The sequence below is a fragment of the Zosterops lateralis genome, assembly GCF_965231275.1.
Source record: "Zosterops lateralis genome assembly, chromosome: 33".
Lineage (NCBI taxonomy): Eukaryota > Metazoa > Chordata > Aves > Passeriformes > Zosteropidae > Zosterops > Zosterops lateralis.
Window position 1 is genome coordinate 1,611,677 of NC_139793.1, and position 15,117 is coordinate 1,626,793.

Below are 15,117 nucleotides of genomic sequence, written 5' to 3' on the forward strand. Positions count from 1 at the left end.
GGGATGGTTGGGAATGGGGGTCCCGGGTGTCCCCGGTGCTAAGGAAAGGAGGGGCCCCGGGGGTCCCGGGCAAGGCAGGAATAGGGGCCCAGGGGGTCTGTGGGCCAAGGCCAAGGGGGCTCTGGGGGCAGAGAGAGGCGGGATGTCCAAGAAAGGGGCGCAGGGCTGTCGGTGCCGGGTCAGGGGGTGCAGGGGGAACCCATGGCCGGGAATGGGGGTCCGGGGCTCCCCGGGCTGACGGGAACAGGGGATGCCGGGGCTGGGAGAGGAGGATCCCCGGGCAAGGGGCTGCGGGGCGGGGTCGGGGCAGGATAAGGGGGCGCGGGGGGTCCCGGGGCCGGGGAAGGAGCTGCGGGGGGGTCCCGGTGCCCGGGAATGGGGATTCCAGGGGCTCCCGGGGGGGCTCCCCAAAGCCCCTCCCAGGGGGGAGCAGGAGCCGGCTCAGGAGCTGTGGGGAGAGAAAAGGGGCCGAGCCTGGCACGGGGGGACACAGGAGAGTCCCGGGCGCTCCGAGGGGGGACACGAGCCCCGGGGACCCCCCTCACCTTCTCCCGCAGGGGAGGCCGAGCCCCAGCCCCGGCAGACGGAGCCAAGACGGAGCCCCCGAGCCCCGGCAGCATCTTGGGGGGGCGTCCGGCGGCAGCTCCGGGGGCGGGAGGGGCAGGACCCGGGAAAGGGACCGGGATGGGCCCCATTCCAAAGGCACTGTGGTCTGGAGAGGATGTCTGAAGAAGAGCCTTCCCCACTTTCCAACCGTACCAAAGAAGCCCTCAATGTCATTTTCCACCTCCAAGTTCAGAAGGAAATGTTGAGCTTTCTCAGAGGCTCAGAAGGAGGGGAATCTTTGAAAGGAGTTGAGATTTCACAAATTTATTTGTTTACAATCGATGCTAATATCATAGGCTTCTATCCTACGCTACAATCTTAACTTCTTATCTTCTATCCTACTACAGTATAGTCTTTCCTAGAATCCTAACTAGAATCCTACTCTAATTTTTTTCTCTGAGCTGGTGATGGAACAAAGAGTTCTAATGATGTTGTCTCATCTGTCTCTCCTCCTTCCACTTCTTCACCGTCATTATAAGTGGCACCAGGCTGGATGTTGGCTTGGCCAGAGTTACAAATGGATGCTGTGCAAAGGAAAAAAAAAAACAACAATAAGCCAATACTTTCCAAGCTAAGAGCCTCAAACACAGGGGAATATTTTTTAAATGAAAATGGTATTGAGTCAGAGTAGGTCTAAGGACCAACAGTGAGGCAGCAGAGGCAGAGTTTGCTGCAAGAGCTGCTAAGTGCCTCAGCCCTGGAAATACTTCAGGTCTGAGCATCCTGATCTCTTTCAAGATGCCCCTGCTCACTGCAGGGCACTTGGACCAGATGAGCTTTCCAGGTCCCTGCCAGCCCAGCCCAGTCTAGGACTCCTGGCTGTTTTCATTTGAACAGCACCAAGAGTGGAGGTGAGGAGGAGGGGGCTCATCTGATGCCTTGCACTTGAGTGGAGGAGGAGCCCATCCCTGGGACACTGTTTCCCTGCAGCCCCTTGGCATTTTACCTGCAGCAGCTCCTGGGCAGACCAGCGCCGCGCCTCGTCTGTCTGCAGGCAGCAGCTCAGGAAGTCCCGCAGCAAAGGGGAGAGGAGCTTGGGCTGCTGCAGCTCTGGGGTCCCTTTGGTGGCTATCAGGACCTGAGCCTGGAGAAAAAGGAAACACCAGTCTCTCAGCTGCTTCTTTCACCTCTGGAACTGCTCTCCCAGATCCCATTGTTCAAGCTGCACTCTGCAGTGGCAGTTTCTGCCATGGCACAGAGGCAGAGATGACTTTCCTGGACCAGCAAAAACCCAAAGCCCGAGGCAGCCACAGCTTTTCCAACATGCAGCAGATCTTGCCTTGGCAGCTGATTTCATTGACTGACCTTGTTAGTGGAAACTACATCAGCAAAAGCACCTTTGCTTCTCTGAGGATTCACCTGACCAGCTTGGCAGGCTATTTGGAAGAGGGACTAACTCACTCTACTAACTCACTCTACTATTTCCAATGATTATTACATGCAAAGCATCTCTGCAGTGCTTATTGGTCCCTAAAGCACAGCTGCCATCAAACAAAAGCCATCAAGCTTTTTGCTTGGTTCTTTGTCTCCAAACCACTCTTTTAGAAACTTGGTTGGGTTTGTGTTTCTTCCCTTCATTTCAGGAAAGAGAACAGCAGCTCTAAGATGGTTGTTTCCTGTTAGTGGGGCCATCTACGTGGCCAAAAGAGCTGGAACGACTTCTAAGCCCAAGCCAAATGTTGCCTGAGAAGGGAGATTGTTTGCCTGGGGTAAGGCTTGAGTTGCCCCAGTGATGCAACCAAAACTCCAGCAGATGCTGATGTGCTGCAGGGACATTTTCAGAAAGGGACCGTGGTGGAAGTAGTTCCAGCAGATGGCAATGGGATTTTGTCCAATGGCACACAGAAGGTGGGCTGGGGGAGAAAGACAGCGGGATCAGAGAGTATTTACACCTTACCGAGCGAGGACTTTCATTCCAGTACGGAGCTCGTCCTTCCAGCATTTCTATGGCCACAATCCCAAACGCCCAAATGTCCACTCCTGGGCCATATGGGTGACCTTTCACCACCTCAGGTGCTCTCCACCAAGCAGTCCCGACCACTGAGTTCCGTCTACTCTGCTCAGGGGTGAGTAGAGCAGAGAAGCCAAAATCAGCTGGGGAGAAAGAAAGCAAACAATTGTTTTGATTTGAATCCCGTGCAATTAGGAAAGCAAGCAAAAAAATTGCCCAGTAGAAGTTTGAGAATGTGCTGTTGAATCTCCTGAACAACCATCCCTGCTCTGTTTCCTCAGGACTTTAGCCAAGGAAATTTGGCATTGGCTACTTCAAAAAACCCACCTTTTTTACACTGCCTCCAGCAGTGGCTTTTGTTGCCCTGAAGCTTTAGACTTGTAGCTCCCTCTCTCTGGAAGGGACACACACAGAGCAATGCCACTCTGGACTGCTTGTTCCCTGCCATAGGTCTGTGCACGTTGCAACTGTGTGGTCAGCTCACAGCAGGGCTCCCTGCACTGCCACCAGCACCATTTTTGGGGAGCTGGCAGTCACTCCAAAGCAGCCCCACACCCCCGCTCTATCCCTGGAATGCTGCACCTGACCAAGAATATACTGACCCAGCTTGACAGAGCCATCGGTTCTGAGGAGGATGTTGGGGCTCTTCAAGTCTCGGTGCATCACGTGGTGGGAGTGGAGGTAATTCAGTCCTTGGAGGCACTGAGAGAGAAACCAGAAACAGGAGGGCAAAAATCAGGGATGGGATTTCATCACACAAGAAAGGAAACAGCTCTCCAAGATTCCCTCTCCAGGGGAATGGGGAGGAATGGCAGAGAACAGTGCCATTGAGAGGAAGAGCTTGCTGCTCCAACACCAGCAGAGCAGCACTCTTCTAAAGAAAGGCAGGTCAGCTTTTCAAATTGCAGCAGCAACTGCTGGTGTAGACTCTGCCCTGCAAACCAGCCAGGATGATGCTGCTGCAGTGGAGGTGCTCAGAAGTCAAGAGCATTTTGGCTGCACTGCTAGCCTTTTCAGCTGAGCACTGAGAGAAATGAGTCTCTCTTTTTCCTTTGCTGTTCCTTTCAATGCTGCCACCACCACCTTTGCTTTTACAGGCAAGGAATGCAGTGCAGGCCAAAGTTTAGAGAGGCAAAATGGAGAACGGCAAATACAAGAGCCAGAGGGAGAATGCAACAGCAGAAGAGAAGAGGACAAGAACAGAGTGCAGTGAGTGCAGGGGCACTGGCAGGCAGTTCACGTGGGATGCTCTTGCTTGCCCAGAGCATTCCAGTGACACAGAAACAAAACCTGGCACATGGAATTGCTCCTGTTCTGAGCCCCTTTCCCAGACAGTCCTGCCCCAGCCCTGGGAAGCACAGCTGGGATCCCTGACTGACCTCCCGACAGACGACAGCGATCTCGTCTTCTGTCATCTCGAACGCCTTGACAGCGTCGAACAGAGTGCCTCCATCCATGAACTCCATCACCAGCCAGAGTTCCTCATGCACAAGGTAGCTGAAAGAAGGAAACAAGGCGATGCAGGTGAACATGCATGTGTTGGTTTCTTTGCTTGATTCTTGTTTCTGGATCCCTTTGTGACAAGGACAGAATGAAAGGAATAGACATTCCCTCCAGGCCGTGCATTGTTTGCAGTCTGTGCACATTCAAGGAGAACAGCACATCTGTGAAAAAGGAGATGTCTCTGATGGCCAGCAGGCAAAAAGTGCAGTTTAGTAACAGCCAAGATTAAAAGCCTGTCACACATGGTATTATTTCTGCAAATAAGCCCCTAGTGTTCTTGGCATGGACAGCCATGGAAAAGAGGGGCAACAATCCAAAGGGAAATCCTCTCTAGGATCTTTCATCGGCCTTGCAGAAATCTTCAAAGATCAATCCGGAGACAACATGGAGGCAGTGAACTTTCAGGGTACTGACTTACTATGGTAGGGTTGATACACTTTTTCAACTATGTGTTTGAAAGCCAGGCAAGACTCATGCAGACAAAATACGCTCTCTTTCCTTCCATTGGAGATGAGCTGAGAAATAATAATTAACCAATAATGACCAGCTCTCTTTTCTGCCAGTGTCCAAAGTGGGTTTTTAACCTCCCATGCTTTTAGTACATAAACAAACCTTCTCAGGATGAGACCATGATCACTCACCTGTCTAAATAATTCACTACATGGGGGCTCCTATTCCTCTTCATGACTGTGATTTCACTAACAATATCTTGCATGTCGCTCACTCCTTGAAGGTTGATTTTTTTGATGGCCACCTAGAATGACATTGAAAATCAGTAACTTTAGAAGTTGGTGGCAGGATACCACAACACACCTGGGGTGAGTGATTTTGCAGTGACACAGGTGAGCCGTGCCAAAGTGCCTTGTGTATAGACAAAGGAGTTGTTAGGAACTGGCATTTCAACAGTGCATTTCTCTGCTCCTTTGGGGGCCACTTACAGGACACATGGCCACTGATGTTTTGCCTCATCCACTTGTTAACAATGGTGTCTCAACTATCACCCCCAAAGGTCTGACCACACTCTCTGTTTCTCTGTCAGCACTTCAAAAGAAGCAATGTGTGCCTTGGTACTCTGCAGATACATGTCAGGCCATAGGCAGGGCTTGGGGCTTTTAGGGACGCTTTGCAGCTCTCTCCCTACGTGCACTTCCCACGTGCAGCACTGCAGGTGGCTAAGGAACTGCCAGGAACATTCAGATGTATTTGCTGGCAGCCAGAAATGAGAATTCAGCACTCTGAAGCCGTCGGCCCAGAGAGCAGTGAGATGCTCTAAGGCACCACCTTTGTTGGAGCAACTGAGAGCCAGGGAGAGCGTCCTTCTCTGAAAGGAACTGCTGCCCTCCTTGCCTTCCTCCTGGCAGCTGAGCAGGACAGAGACTGTCCCAAATGCACTTGGCAGGCTGGCACCAGTCTGTGCTTCTTGTGCCTTTGCAGCACAGCTCTAGGCACAGCTCCAGCCCCAGCTGACACAAGAGAGGAAAGCCCTGGAGAGCAGCAGGATCTGCAGAGGCTGGTGACATTTACCTCTCCTCCTGTGGCAGTGTCGACTGCTCTGCAAACAACTCCAAAACTCCTAGAAACAAAAGAGCAGCAAAGAAAGGAGAAGCCATTTAGATCTTGGAGTGAAAGCCAGCCCAGACAGGAGATGTCTGCTGGAAATGCCTCAAACCTGCAGCATGCAGGAGGGCTCTGCCAGAAGGGAGATGATGCATTTTCCTCTCCAGTGCATGGGCACTGGGCCTGTTCCTGAAGCACTGGGCTTTAGTGCCTCAGCTCAAAAGGCCAGGTGATTCTTTCATCTTGAGTTTCAGTTTCTAAACTGGGCAGTTTTTATCCTGAGCACAGACTATTTCCTTCAGCAAACACTTGGGAAGGAATATTCCTGAGAACTGTTATTTCACTGCTGTGCTTGGGGGTAGGTTGCTGTTTCTGGCAATGAAATACAAGTGTCTTTGACAATGCCTCCTGACCACACTTACAAATTCTGGCTGGTACTGAGACATGGGGCAGACTAACCCAGTGTCTGAATATGTTTGCAGTTTGCCTGACTTCACACTTGGTAGATATTCCAGCAGCAAATCACCTGCCCCATGACTGTGAAGAAGCAACTGTGGTTGGACTCACCCTCTGCCGACATTTTCCAGTTCAATGTATTTCCTGCGGGGATTTTCCATGTTCACCATTTTCCCTGCGGGAAACAAAGTGCAAGATGCTCACTTGAAAGCAGAGATCCCACCATCCAAGAGATACAAAAGGCAGCCCCACTGGGGCTGTACACTCTGGGCTTCTGAGTCCTTTGTGCTCAGCTGGGTAACACCAACAACCCAAACAAGACAGGCAGCTCTGCAGTACAAGCAGGCCAGCACAGAGCCTGATTTTCCACGGGCCTTTGAAGAGATCTCTTGACAGAAAACAAAGCAGAGGGAGATGCATTCCCAGGAGTGGAGGGCACCTTCTCCACCTTGACGCAGTTGGCCAAGAGAATGCCTTTCCCTTTGTACAGCAAAGCAGCTGATGCTGTAAGCAATGCCAAGGGGGCCTCCAGCAGCAGCAGGAGCCTGAGCCGTGATGAGCAGGCTGAGCTGGAAGACGCCCTTGGCCGTGGCCCAGGTGGAGAAGCACAGTGCTCCTCCTCCCCCTGAGAGCAGGGATCAGTCCCTGCCATTGCACTGGCCCTCTATGCCCCGCACACGTGCCCATCTTCCCACAGCGGGCAAGGGCAGCAAGGACAGCAGTGCTCCCTCCTCAGGGGCCGGCGGGACACGGACAGCTGCCCAGAGGAGATGCTGCCCCTGGCTGAGCCCAGCCCAGGCCATGCAGGAGCCGGCCCAGAGCAGGGGCTGCTGCCTCGGGGCAGCTCCGCGCTGCAGCGGCCGGGCGGCAGCGGGACTCTCCCAGCTCAGCAAGGCTCCAGCCTCTGCATTCACACCGGCCCTCAGGGCCAGGGCAGCCACCACAACAAAGCTCCCAAAGCCCCAGCACCAGCCCTGACAAGCCATGGCAAGAAGGCACGGCCACACCCAGCCCCTTCCAAGCCGGGGACCCCATTCAGGACACAGCAGGATTGGCTCTGAGCTCAGACACACCCAGGTGCACATCAATGCCCTTTTTGTGCCAACAGCTGATGGGAGACACAGAGTCACCTGGGCTCTGTTCTCAGCCCCCCCCAGGTCTTATCTGAGAGCACAGCACTGGCAGCTCTTCTGGGCAAGAAGCAGATTCAATGACTTGTGCTGCAGAATCACAGAGGACTTGATGTGTGTTCCTCGAGACTGATCTGAGCAGGGCTTGGGTCAATGGGCAGCATTCTAACAGTCATGGGAATGACTGGGAATCAGGGATGGAAAAGTGCCATGGATCTGAGGAATATACAGCAGAGGGGCCGGAGGCTTGCTCCTGAGAAATGCCTACAGTGCACTTTGATCTGATCAAGCCCCAGGGATGTGTTTCTTGGACACATCTTTCTAACAACAAAATGAGGATATTAAATACAGATTGTGATAAAATTATCTTTCCTTTCAATGGGGGCACAAAAAGAACACATCTGGCTCTCTGTTTCTGTGTCACCTGATGTTCTTTCAAAGGAGTTCTCACAGACAAACATACAATCTCATAAAATACCTGTAGATGTAGTAGTGATAATAAGAACAGTCATAAAAATGACATTGATAAGACACATGGGGCAGAAGAGTTCCTACAGGATGGAGAAAACACTCTACCCAAAAAACTCCAGAAAAACCCCAAACTAAAACCAAAACCACAACCAAGAGCCTAAATCAATCAATCTTTGAAGTTTTTTGGTCTGGGGATGGATGAGAAGTCAGGAGTCTAAGGAGAATTTAGGAAGCTAACCATTCTATCCAGTTTGGCCACCAGCACACAGGACTTGCCCACATCATTTCCTAGGTCACAGCCTTCTGCTGATGCAAGAACAAGCCCTGCTTCTGCCTTCAGCAGACAGGGAAGCTCAGGCAAAGCCCAGCACGTCCAAGCTGCCCTCAGAGGCAGCAGGAACACCCAGAGCACTCTCTTGCTGCCTTGGAGCACAGCATTTCCTGTGGGGAGCCCTAAATGCCCCTGGGACACCCCAGTGAGGAGGATCATTTGGTGCAGCTGTGCTGACACGTGCACACAGTGCACTGTCCCTCAGAGAAGAAAGACACCAGACGTACTCAGGAGCTCCAGGGAGTCATCCTCCACCTCCTGTTGCTGAGCAGCAGCTGTGTCACTGCTGGAGATGAACCAACTGCCCGGGTTCCACTTCTGAGCTGGGGCAGCAAAGGCTCCTTTAGGTGACACTGCTGCTGCTGCTGCTGCTGCTGCTGCTGCAGGTTCAACAGAAGAGCCTGTGGAGATATGAGACAACAAAGGAGTTTGTGTCAGAAAAGTGGCTGGCAGAGATTAGCCCCAGATCCCATTTCAAATGCAAGCCCTTAGGGAGGTGCTGTCAGCCACATGCAGGGCTCTGCCATGGGGTTTTTCTGATGTTCACTTCTCTAACTGGATGGGTGAAACCCAAAGGCTGGTTTTACTCAAGTTCATGGCCAGATTCATTTTCCATTTCCTCCAAAATCCATTTGCATGGATTTTCTGAAGGATGACTGCCAAAATGACCATTCCATTTCTCTGAAAGAACTCTTTTCCCCCTCCAAGGGCTGCAGACACACTTGCAGCTCCTTGTTCAGATGTTCTACCTCCTCCCATGGAGTCCTCTTCTCCTCCCCCATCTTCAGAAAGTGTCCAACTGGTAGTGCTTCTTCCTGGGACAGTTTCTGGTCCTCGCAGGAATCTCGAGTCTCCTCGCTGCCAGTCATTTCTTCCTCCAGCCTCTTGTCTGTTGTCCTGATCCTTGCCTGGGTTTCCTGCAGCTCTACCTGAAGCTCCTCCCCAATGTTCTGAGAAGAACAAGAAGAAGGAGACACTTTCATGAGTGGAGTGGCTGCCACTCCTCCACTCACCTGGTTTTTTAAATGGCGCCTGAGACGATAGATATTCCAGTGGTAGTGAAGTCTTCTGATCTCTTTGGTGTTCCTCTTCTTCACTACCACGGTGCCTCTAGGAAATAGAGAGAGCTCTTCTTGTGCCTCTGTCTCCATGTTCTGTAGACACAAATACAGAGCAAGTGACTGTGAGATGCTGCCCCTGTCAGAATCCCAGCAAGCTGGGGCCTAAACAGGACAGCTCAAAGCCCATTTTCCAGGGGTCACTGGCTGAGGGGAATGGCTGAGTCCTGGCAGGACTCCAGCACTCAGCATCCTCAGCCACCAACAGCAAGAGCTGGCTGCTCAGAAACTTGCAGCTCTGCCCTGCACTAAAGACAGCACCCTCCAGAACTGGCACTTACTGTCTGGGAAAGCTGTGGCTGTGGTGTGACCACAGCTGGAGCCTGGTGGTCACTGGGCTCCTCTCTGGCCTCTTCTCCAGGAGCACAGGGAGCCAGAGGAGAATCTTCTCTTGGTTCTGTGCTCTGTGGACAGACAGGAGTGTGAGACACAGGCCATTACCTCTCATTTATAACCTTCTTTCTGGTCAGCTCTAGAGCCAGCTCTACTAAGCACAAATCATCATCTTTGAGAGCAATGGGATTCTAAGTCCCTCAGACTAAATTCAAATGGGCTGATTCAACTGGACTGCAAATTGCTCTGAATTAGACAATCCCCCCTGGCTACTCTGGCCAGGCAACATTCTCTCTGCAAAACTGGGCTTTTAGTTCTTTTCAAACTCTGCAATGGAAAATGAGGAAATAGCCAGTGATGCCTTTGCTCTTGCTGCTGCAGACATGGAAATGGATTTTCTTGCAGCCTACTCAGCTGGCCCTCTACTCTCTACTGCCCCAGGCCAAGCTCACAGCTTGCTGCACAATTCCTAAACACCAGGAACATCAAATGTTCCTTTCTCACTCACCTCCGGATCGGCCCCTCTGAATACCCGGCTCAGGTGACCTGCAGTGGGCAAGGGAAAATGAACCAGTTTCTTTGAGGAAACTGGAAACAACCAGAGCATTTTCAGAAGGTCTCCCAGCCCCCATTTTCAAAGTTGTGCTGCCTGACCCAGCAAAGGGAGGAAATGACAGACTGTGCTGCCACAGACTGTCCCACGGGGGGAACACAACCCCTGCAGGTTCCCTTGCAAATGCTGCCCGCACAGCCCTGGCCACAGACACCCCCTTTGGAGCTGAACGTGTTGGCAGGAGGAGCTTTACCCAAGTGGCATCCAAATGGTCTTTCTGTTTCGAAAGAGCAGTGAGACACAAAAACCAGGTTAGGTGACACCCAGGGAAAACCTCTACTTACGTGCTAGGTTGGACATGAAATAGGTTGAATAACCTATTTTATAAGCAGTGAAAACTGCAGCAGCAAGTTGCCCAACCATTGTGGGAACTGCTGTGCAGGTTTTCAAACTGCTTGAAAAACAAAAAAAACAAGTCTCCTTTCAGTAGGCGCTTGCCTGCTGGCAAAATCCTCGTGCAAAGGAGGACACTCCTGTACTGAGCAAACTCAAGAGCCGCTCTGACAGCCCTGAGGCCTCCTGTGCTCCAAGGCAACCTCGTGATGTCACCACGAGCATGTGGCAACCATGCCCTGACATCACAAAGCAAAGGCTCTGTGCTGGTCTGTGAATTGGTGTAGGTGGATGGAGTGATGTTTGTGTAGGCCCTCGCTGCATTTTTCCCTCTGTCCCCCCTGGGCTGCCTTTTTCAGCTCTTGTTTTTCCCCCTGTGCCCCCTGTGTCCCCTGTGTCTGTGCTGGGTCCCAGCTGGCGGCCAGGCCGGGCGGAGCAGCAGTTCCAGCCCCGGGTGTCCCTGGAGCGCTGGGAGCTGCCGGTGGCCCCAGGCACTGTCCCCTGAGGAGCTGCTGAAGGACAGGGAGACACAGGGGGCTGAGGGGGCTGAGGAGGCGCTGACGCTGCAGGGACGGTGCCCTTGAGCTGCTGGGGGCACTGAGGGCTCTGGGGGAGCAGAGGGCCACGGGGGCACTCAGGGCACAGGGAAGTGGCACAGGCTGAGGGCGCTGGCGGCTCCAAGGCCCCGGGATGGCTCCGAAGGGATGGAGTGGGCTGAGAGGACTGTGAGGGGCTGAAGAAACTGAAGGGGGCCGGGGCTTTGCCCAGGGCACGCTGGGGCTCAGGGGATGGAGGGGCCAGCAGGGAGCACACAGGGCTCCGCGCCTGCAGCTCTGCCAGCCCTTGGAACCAATTGCAGAGGCTCCACTTTGGCCACAGCTGCCCTGCAGACCTTGAGCACAGGCGGGCACTGACAGGAGGCAGCAGGGAGAAGCTGAAGGCCACCAGCTCCAGCAGTGCCCAGGGAGCTGCTGCTGCCAGCCCAGAGCCCGGGTGAGGCCGCAGGGCCGCTCAGGCAGCCTGGGGCTGAGGGGGGCCTGGCCTTTGGCCCTGGCCTTTGGACAAACTTGTTCTTTCTCCCCCTCCTGGGGAGGCGCTGCCATTTGCCCTGCCCTGACTGAAGGGCAGCTGCTGCCAAGGGAAACGGCCCCATCCTGACTCAGTGTTCCCTTTGCTCCCCACGGGTCCCATCTGCTGTCCCTGTCCAGGAGAGCTGCTCTGCACGGGAGGAAGAGACCCAGGGAGAGCCCGGGGACTTGGGCAGCTGCAATTCCTGCGGATGGACTTGGAGTTAGAGATGGTCACAGTGGGACTGAGAGTTACAAGTTGATGGTTATTTATATAGCCTGATGTAGACTGGTATTTGTACAGGTATATATGTATGTCTATTGTTCTCTTGATGCATGTATATTGATGTGCTGCCATCTGTATTTATACTGACATACTTGTTCAGATGTATGGCTGTAGAGTTTTGTTGGTGGTGTTGTAAGGATTCTGATATTGGTACATTGGTATTTGTATACTTATAGATAGATTTTTTTGTGTGTGTATTTCTATATGATTTGATTTATGTCATATGAAATATAAATTATACTTTTACATCTGTATATTGTATAATAATGTGGATATAAATATTTTAATATATCTTGAGTTATATGGTTACAGAATTCTGTTTCTTTAGTACTGGATCTAAGATCCTTTAGAGAGGGATACTGATATTTCTGTATTTGTATATAGGCTGTACAGTTGGAATAATATGTAATACATTAAATTGTTAAATTTCCATGGATATTTGTGTGTAGTGAGTGGTTGTAGAGGGTTTTAGTAAATTAGTTTTTTTTAACTGAAAGGTATTATTGCATTTATTTACATAACACAATTGTAACAATAAACTAGTTTTCTAAACTTGGATATTTGTGTGTTTCTATACCGGCAGTGTGGATGTAGCAATTTAAAATATATTTCATTTTTAAACCAAAGTTGATTTTTCTGTATTTGTACATTAGTATTGCAGATGTCATGATCTGCAAGCAATTCAATGTTTCCACTAAAAGAAGTGTAGGTTTGTGCTGCCCAGAGCAATGAGCAGATGTAAAGGTGATGATGGGGGAGGATTTTGTCCATGGAATTCTCTAGCCATGCCCAGAATATGCCCCACTTGCACTCAGGCTGATGGAGGGGAGGGGACGGGAAGGGAGGAATAACTGTGATAACCCAGTCTGCCTTGCTGTGCACTGATACACTTTGTAGCAGTGACCATTAGAGGTAAGGCCAGATTCTTATTTAGCATCATGACACGCTGCTGCTTCATTGCAAAACTGCCTCAGTGTAGAGAAAATCACCTTAATTTCTTGTCAGTTTAAGTAGACGTGTGAGAAACAGTTGCATGGATTAAAACAGGTTTTCTTACCTCATCATCCAGAGGGAATTTTGTCTTGCTTTTTCTTCTTCATTGTATGCACAACATTTTTGAGTTGTTCTGTATCCTTCAGGGAGGTATCCACTAGTGACTGAAAAAGAAAAGGAGGATTCTGGCATTCATTCTCTTTTAACACACACTTGCACTAAGCTGTAGCTTCAACTTAGTAAGGAAGAGGAGAGATTTTCTTTAGTCCTGCAGTGTGGAATAAATGGTGTAGGAACAGCCACAATCCCAGCTGTAAGAACAGAGTGTTCTTGGCCTTAACAGGACATTGTGGACAAGAAAGCACCACAATCTTCATGATTCACCTCTTAGGTCAAACCAGAATGGTTCCTGGTGTCAAAGCAGCAGGTGATGGGAATAACAAATGACTTAGTTAACTTTGTACAAGGTAATGCTGCTGAACTTTAAACTGGACCTTAGGGCTTTTCTATCAACTAATACAGTCTCTTCTTTACTTCAGGCACTTAAGGCACTAAAGGCATATTTTTACTCACCTAAAACTAAAACTCACATTCCCACTTCATGTCTGTGTGACTTTATGGATCTCAGTTTTCCCAAAGGTTTCAAACCAGCCCCTGCATTCTTTTCTGCCTCTAAGCCTGTGTGCCCGGGGTCCTGGGAGATTTCTATCTGCTTTCCACTAGGGCTGGGACACGTCTCCATGGGTCCCTTCTCTCCTCCTTCCCAGGTCTCCACACGGTGCAGGTGGTTTCCAGCTGTGACCTCCTGTCCAATGGAGCATCCATGGATCCCAGTTCCCCCAGTGTAGACCCAGTTACCCCCAGTCCCTCTCAGTGTGTTCCCAGTCACTCCCAGTATGGTCACAGACACTCCCAGTATATCCCAGTTACCCTCAGCACACTCATGGTAATCCCCAGCAACATCCACTTGTCCCAGTAAGGTTCCAGTTTCCACCAGTATGATCCCAGTCACTCTCAGTCTAATCCCAATATATCCCAGTTGGTCCCACTCTGATCCCTGTTCCCCATTTCTGGTCCTGCTGGGTCCCACTGTTCTCTGGGGCTCGGGGGCTCCGTCTTGGCTCCGTCTGCCGGGGCTGGGGCTCGGCCTCCCCTGCGGGAGAAGGTGAGGGGGGTCCCCGGGGCTCGTGTCCCCCCCTCGGAGCGCCCGGAACTCCCCATGTCCCCCCGTGCAGAGCTCGGACCCTTTTCTCTCCCCAAAGCTCCTGAGCCAGCTCCTGCTCCCCCCTGGGAGGGGCTTTGAGGAGCCCCCCGGGAGTCCCTGGAATCCCCATTCCCGGGCACCGGGACCCCCCGTGCCCCCTTATCCTGCCCCGACCCCGCCCCGCAGCCCCTTGCCCGGGGATCCTCCTCTCCCAGCCCCGGCATCCCCTGTTCCCGTCAGCCCCGGGAGCCCCGGACCCCCATTCCCGGCCATGGGTTCCCCCTGCACCCCCTGACCCGGCACCGACAGCCCTGCGCCCCTTTCCCGGACATCCCGCCTCTCTCTGCCCCCAGAGCCCCCTTGGCCTTGGCCCACAGACCCCCTGGGCCCCTATTCCTGCCTTGCCCGGGACCCCCTGGGCCCCTCCTTTCCTCAGCACCGGGGACACCCGGGACCCCCATTCCCAACCATTCTGGGTTTTCCCACCTTTGGATGGGAGTGGGGACACCGGGGACCCTTGGAGCTCCCTTTCCTAAGCACAGGAACTGCTTTAACCCCACCCATCCCACATCCATCCTTTTTATGCCCAACTCCCCTGAACCGCTGCTGGGGAGAGACTTGCTGCAGAAATTGGAAGCAGAAATTAAATTTAAAAAGGGGAAGGGTCCACAAGGAATTCCTGAATCTAAATTTCCCCAAGTCGCTGCACGTTTTATACAGGAAAAATTGGATGCAATCCCTGCCCCAGTGGAAAATGTGGCCAATCCAATAGTGGGGGCCAGGGGTGTCCCAGGAAGATCCAAGGCAGCAGAACCAGTGAGGATTGCACTCAAACCAGGAGCCACAGCAAAGGGAAGGCAAAAACAATTCCCTTGGAAATCAGAGAACTGGAAGGGATTGGCACCTGCAACTCAAACATTCCTGCAGCACGGTCTGTTAGTACAATGGGAGCCCAAATCCAACAGCTCAATTTTAGCCATTTAGAAAGCAGATGGGGAGAGTTATCCATTAGTACAAGATTGAAGAGCAATTAACAAAACACCGAGGACATAAACCCAATAGTGGCCAATCCCTACACCCTTCTGACCACACTGACAGACGAATTAGGGGGGTTTACTGTTGTAATTGCCTTTTTCTGCATTCCTGGGCATGAAAACAGCCAGGA

General features: G+C 52.0%; 1 protein-coding gene and 1 long non-coding RNA gene across 2 annotated transcripts; both read right to left on the minus strand.

Annotated features, from left to right (window-relative positions):
- Positions 1–1,629: 1,629 nt before the first annotated feature.
- Positions 1,630–3,236, minus strand: LOC310921300. Its single transcript, XR_014592108.1, has 3 exons — positions 3,160–3,236; positions 2,504–2,700; positions 1,630–1,690 (listed from the first exon to the last, which is right to left on the minus strand). It is a non-coding gene; the product is annotated as an uncharacterized lncRNA (long non-coding RNA).
- Positions 3,237–3,454: 218 nt separating this feature from the next.
- On the minus strand, positions 3,455–6,244 carry LOC310921177 (serine/threonine-protein kinase PAK 1-like; the record flags this gene model as incomplete). The annotated part of the gene is made up of 5 exons (XM_083881286.1): positions 6,185–6,244; positions 5,585–5,633; positions 4,702–4,814; positions 3,933–4,054; positions 3,455–3,486 (listed from the first exon to the last, which is right to left on the minus strand). The coding sequence occupies exons 1-5, from the start codon at positions 6,241–6,243 to the stop codon at positions 3,455–3,457; spliced, it is 375 nt and encodes a 124-aa protein (XP_083737412.1). The 5' UTR covers position 6,244.
- Between the last annotated feature and the right edge of the window lie 8,873 nt (positions 6,245–15,117).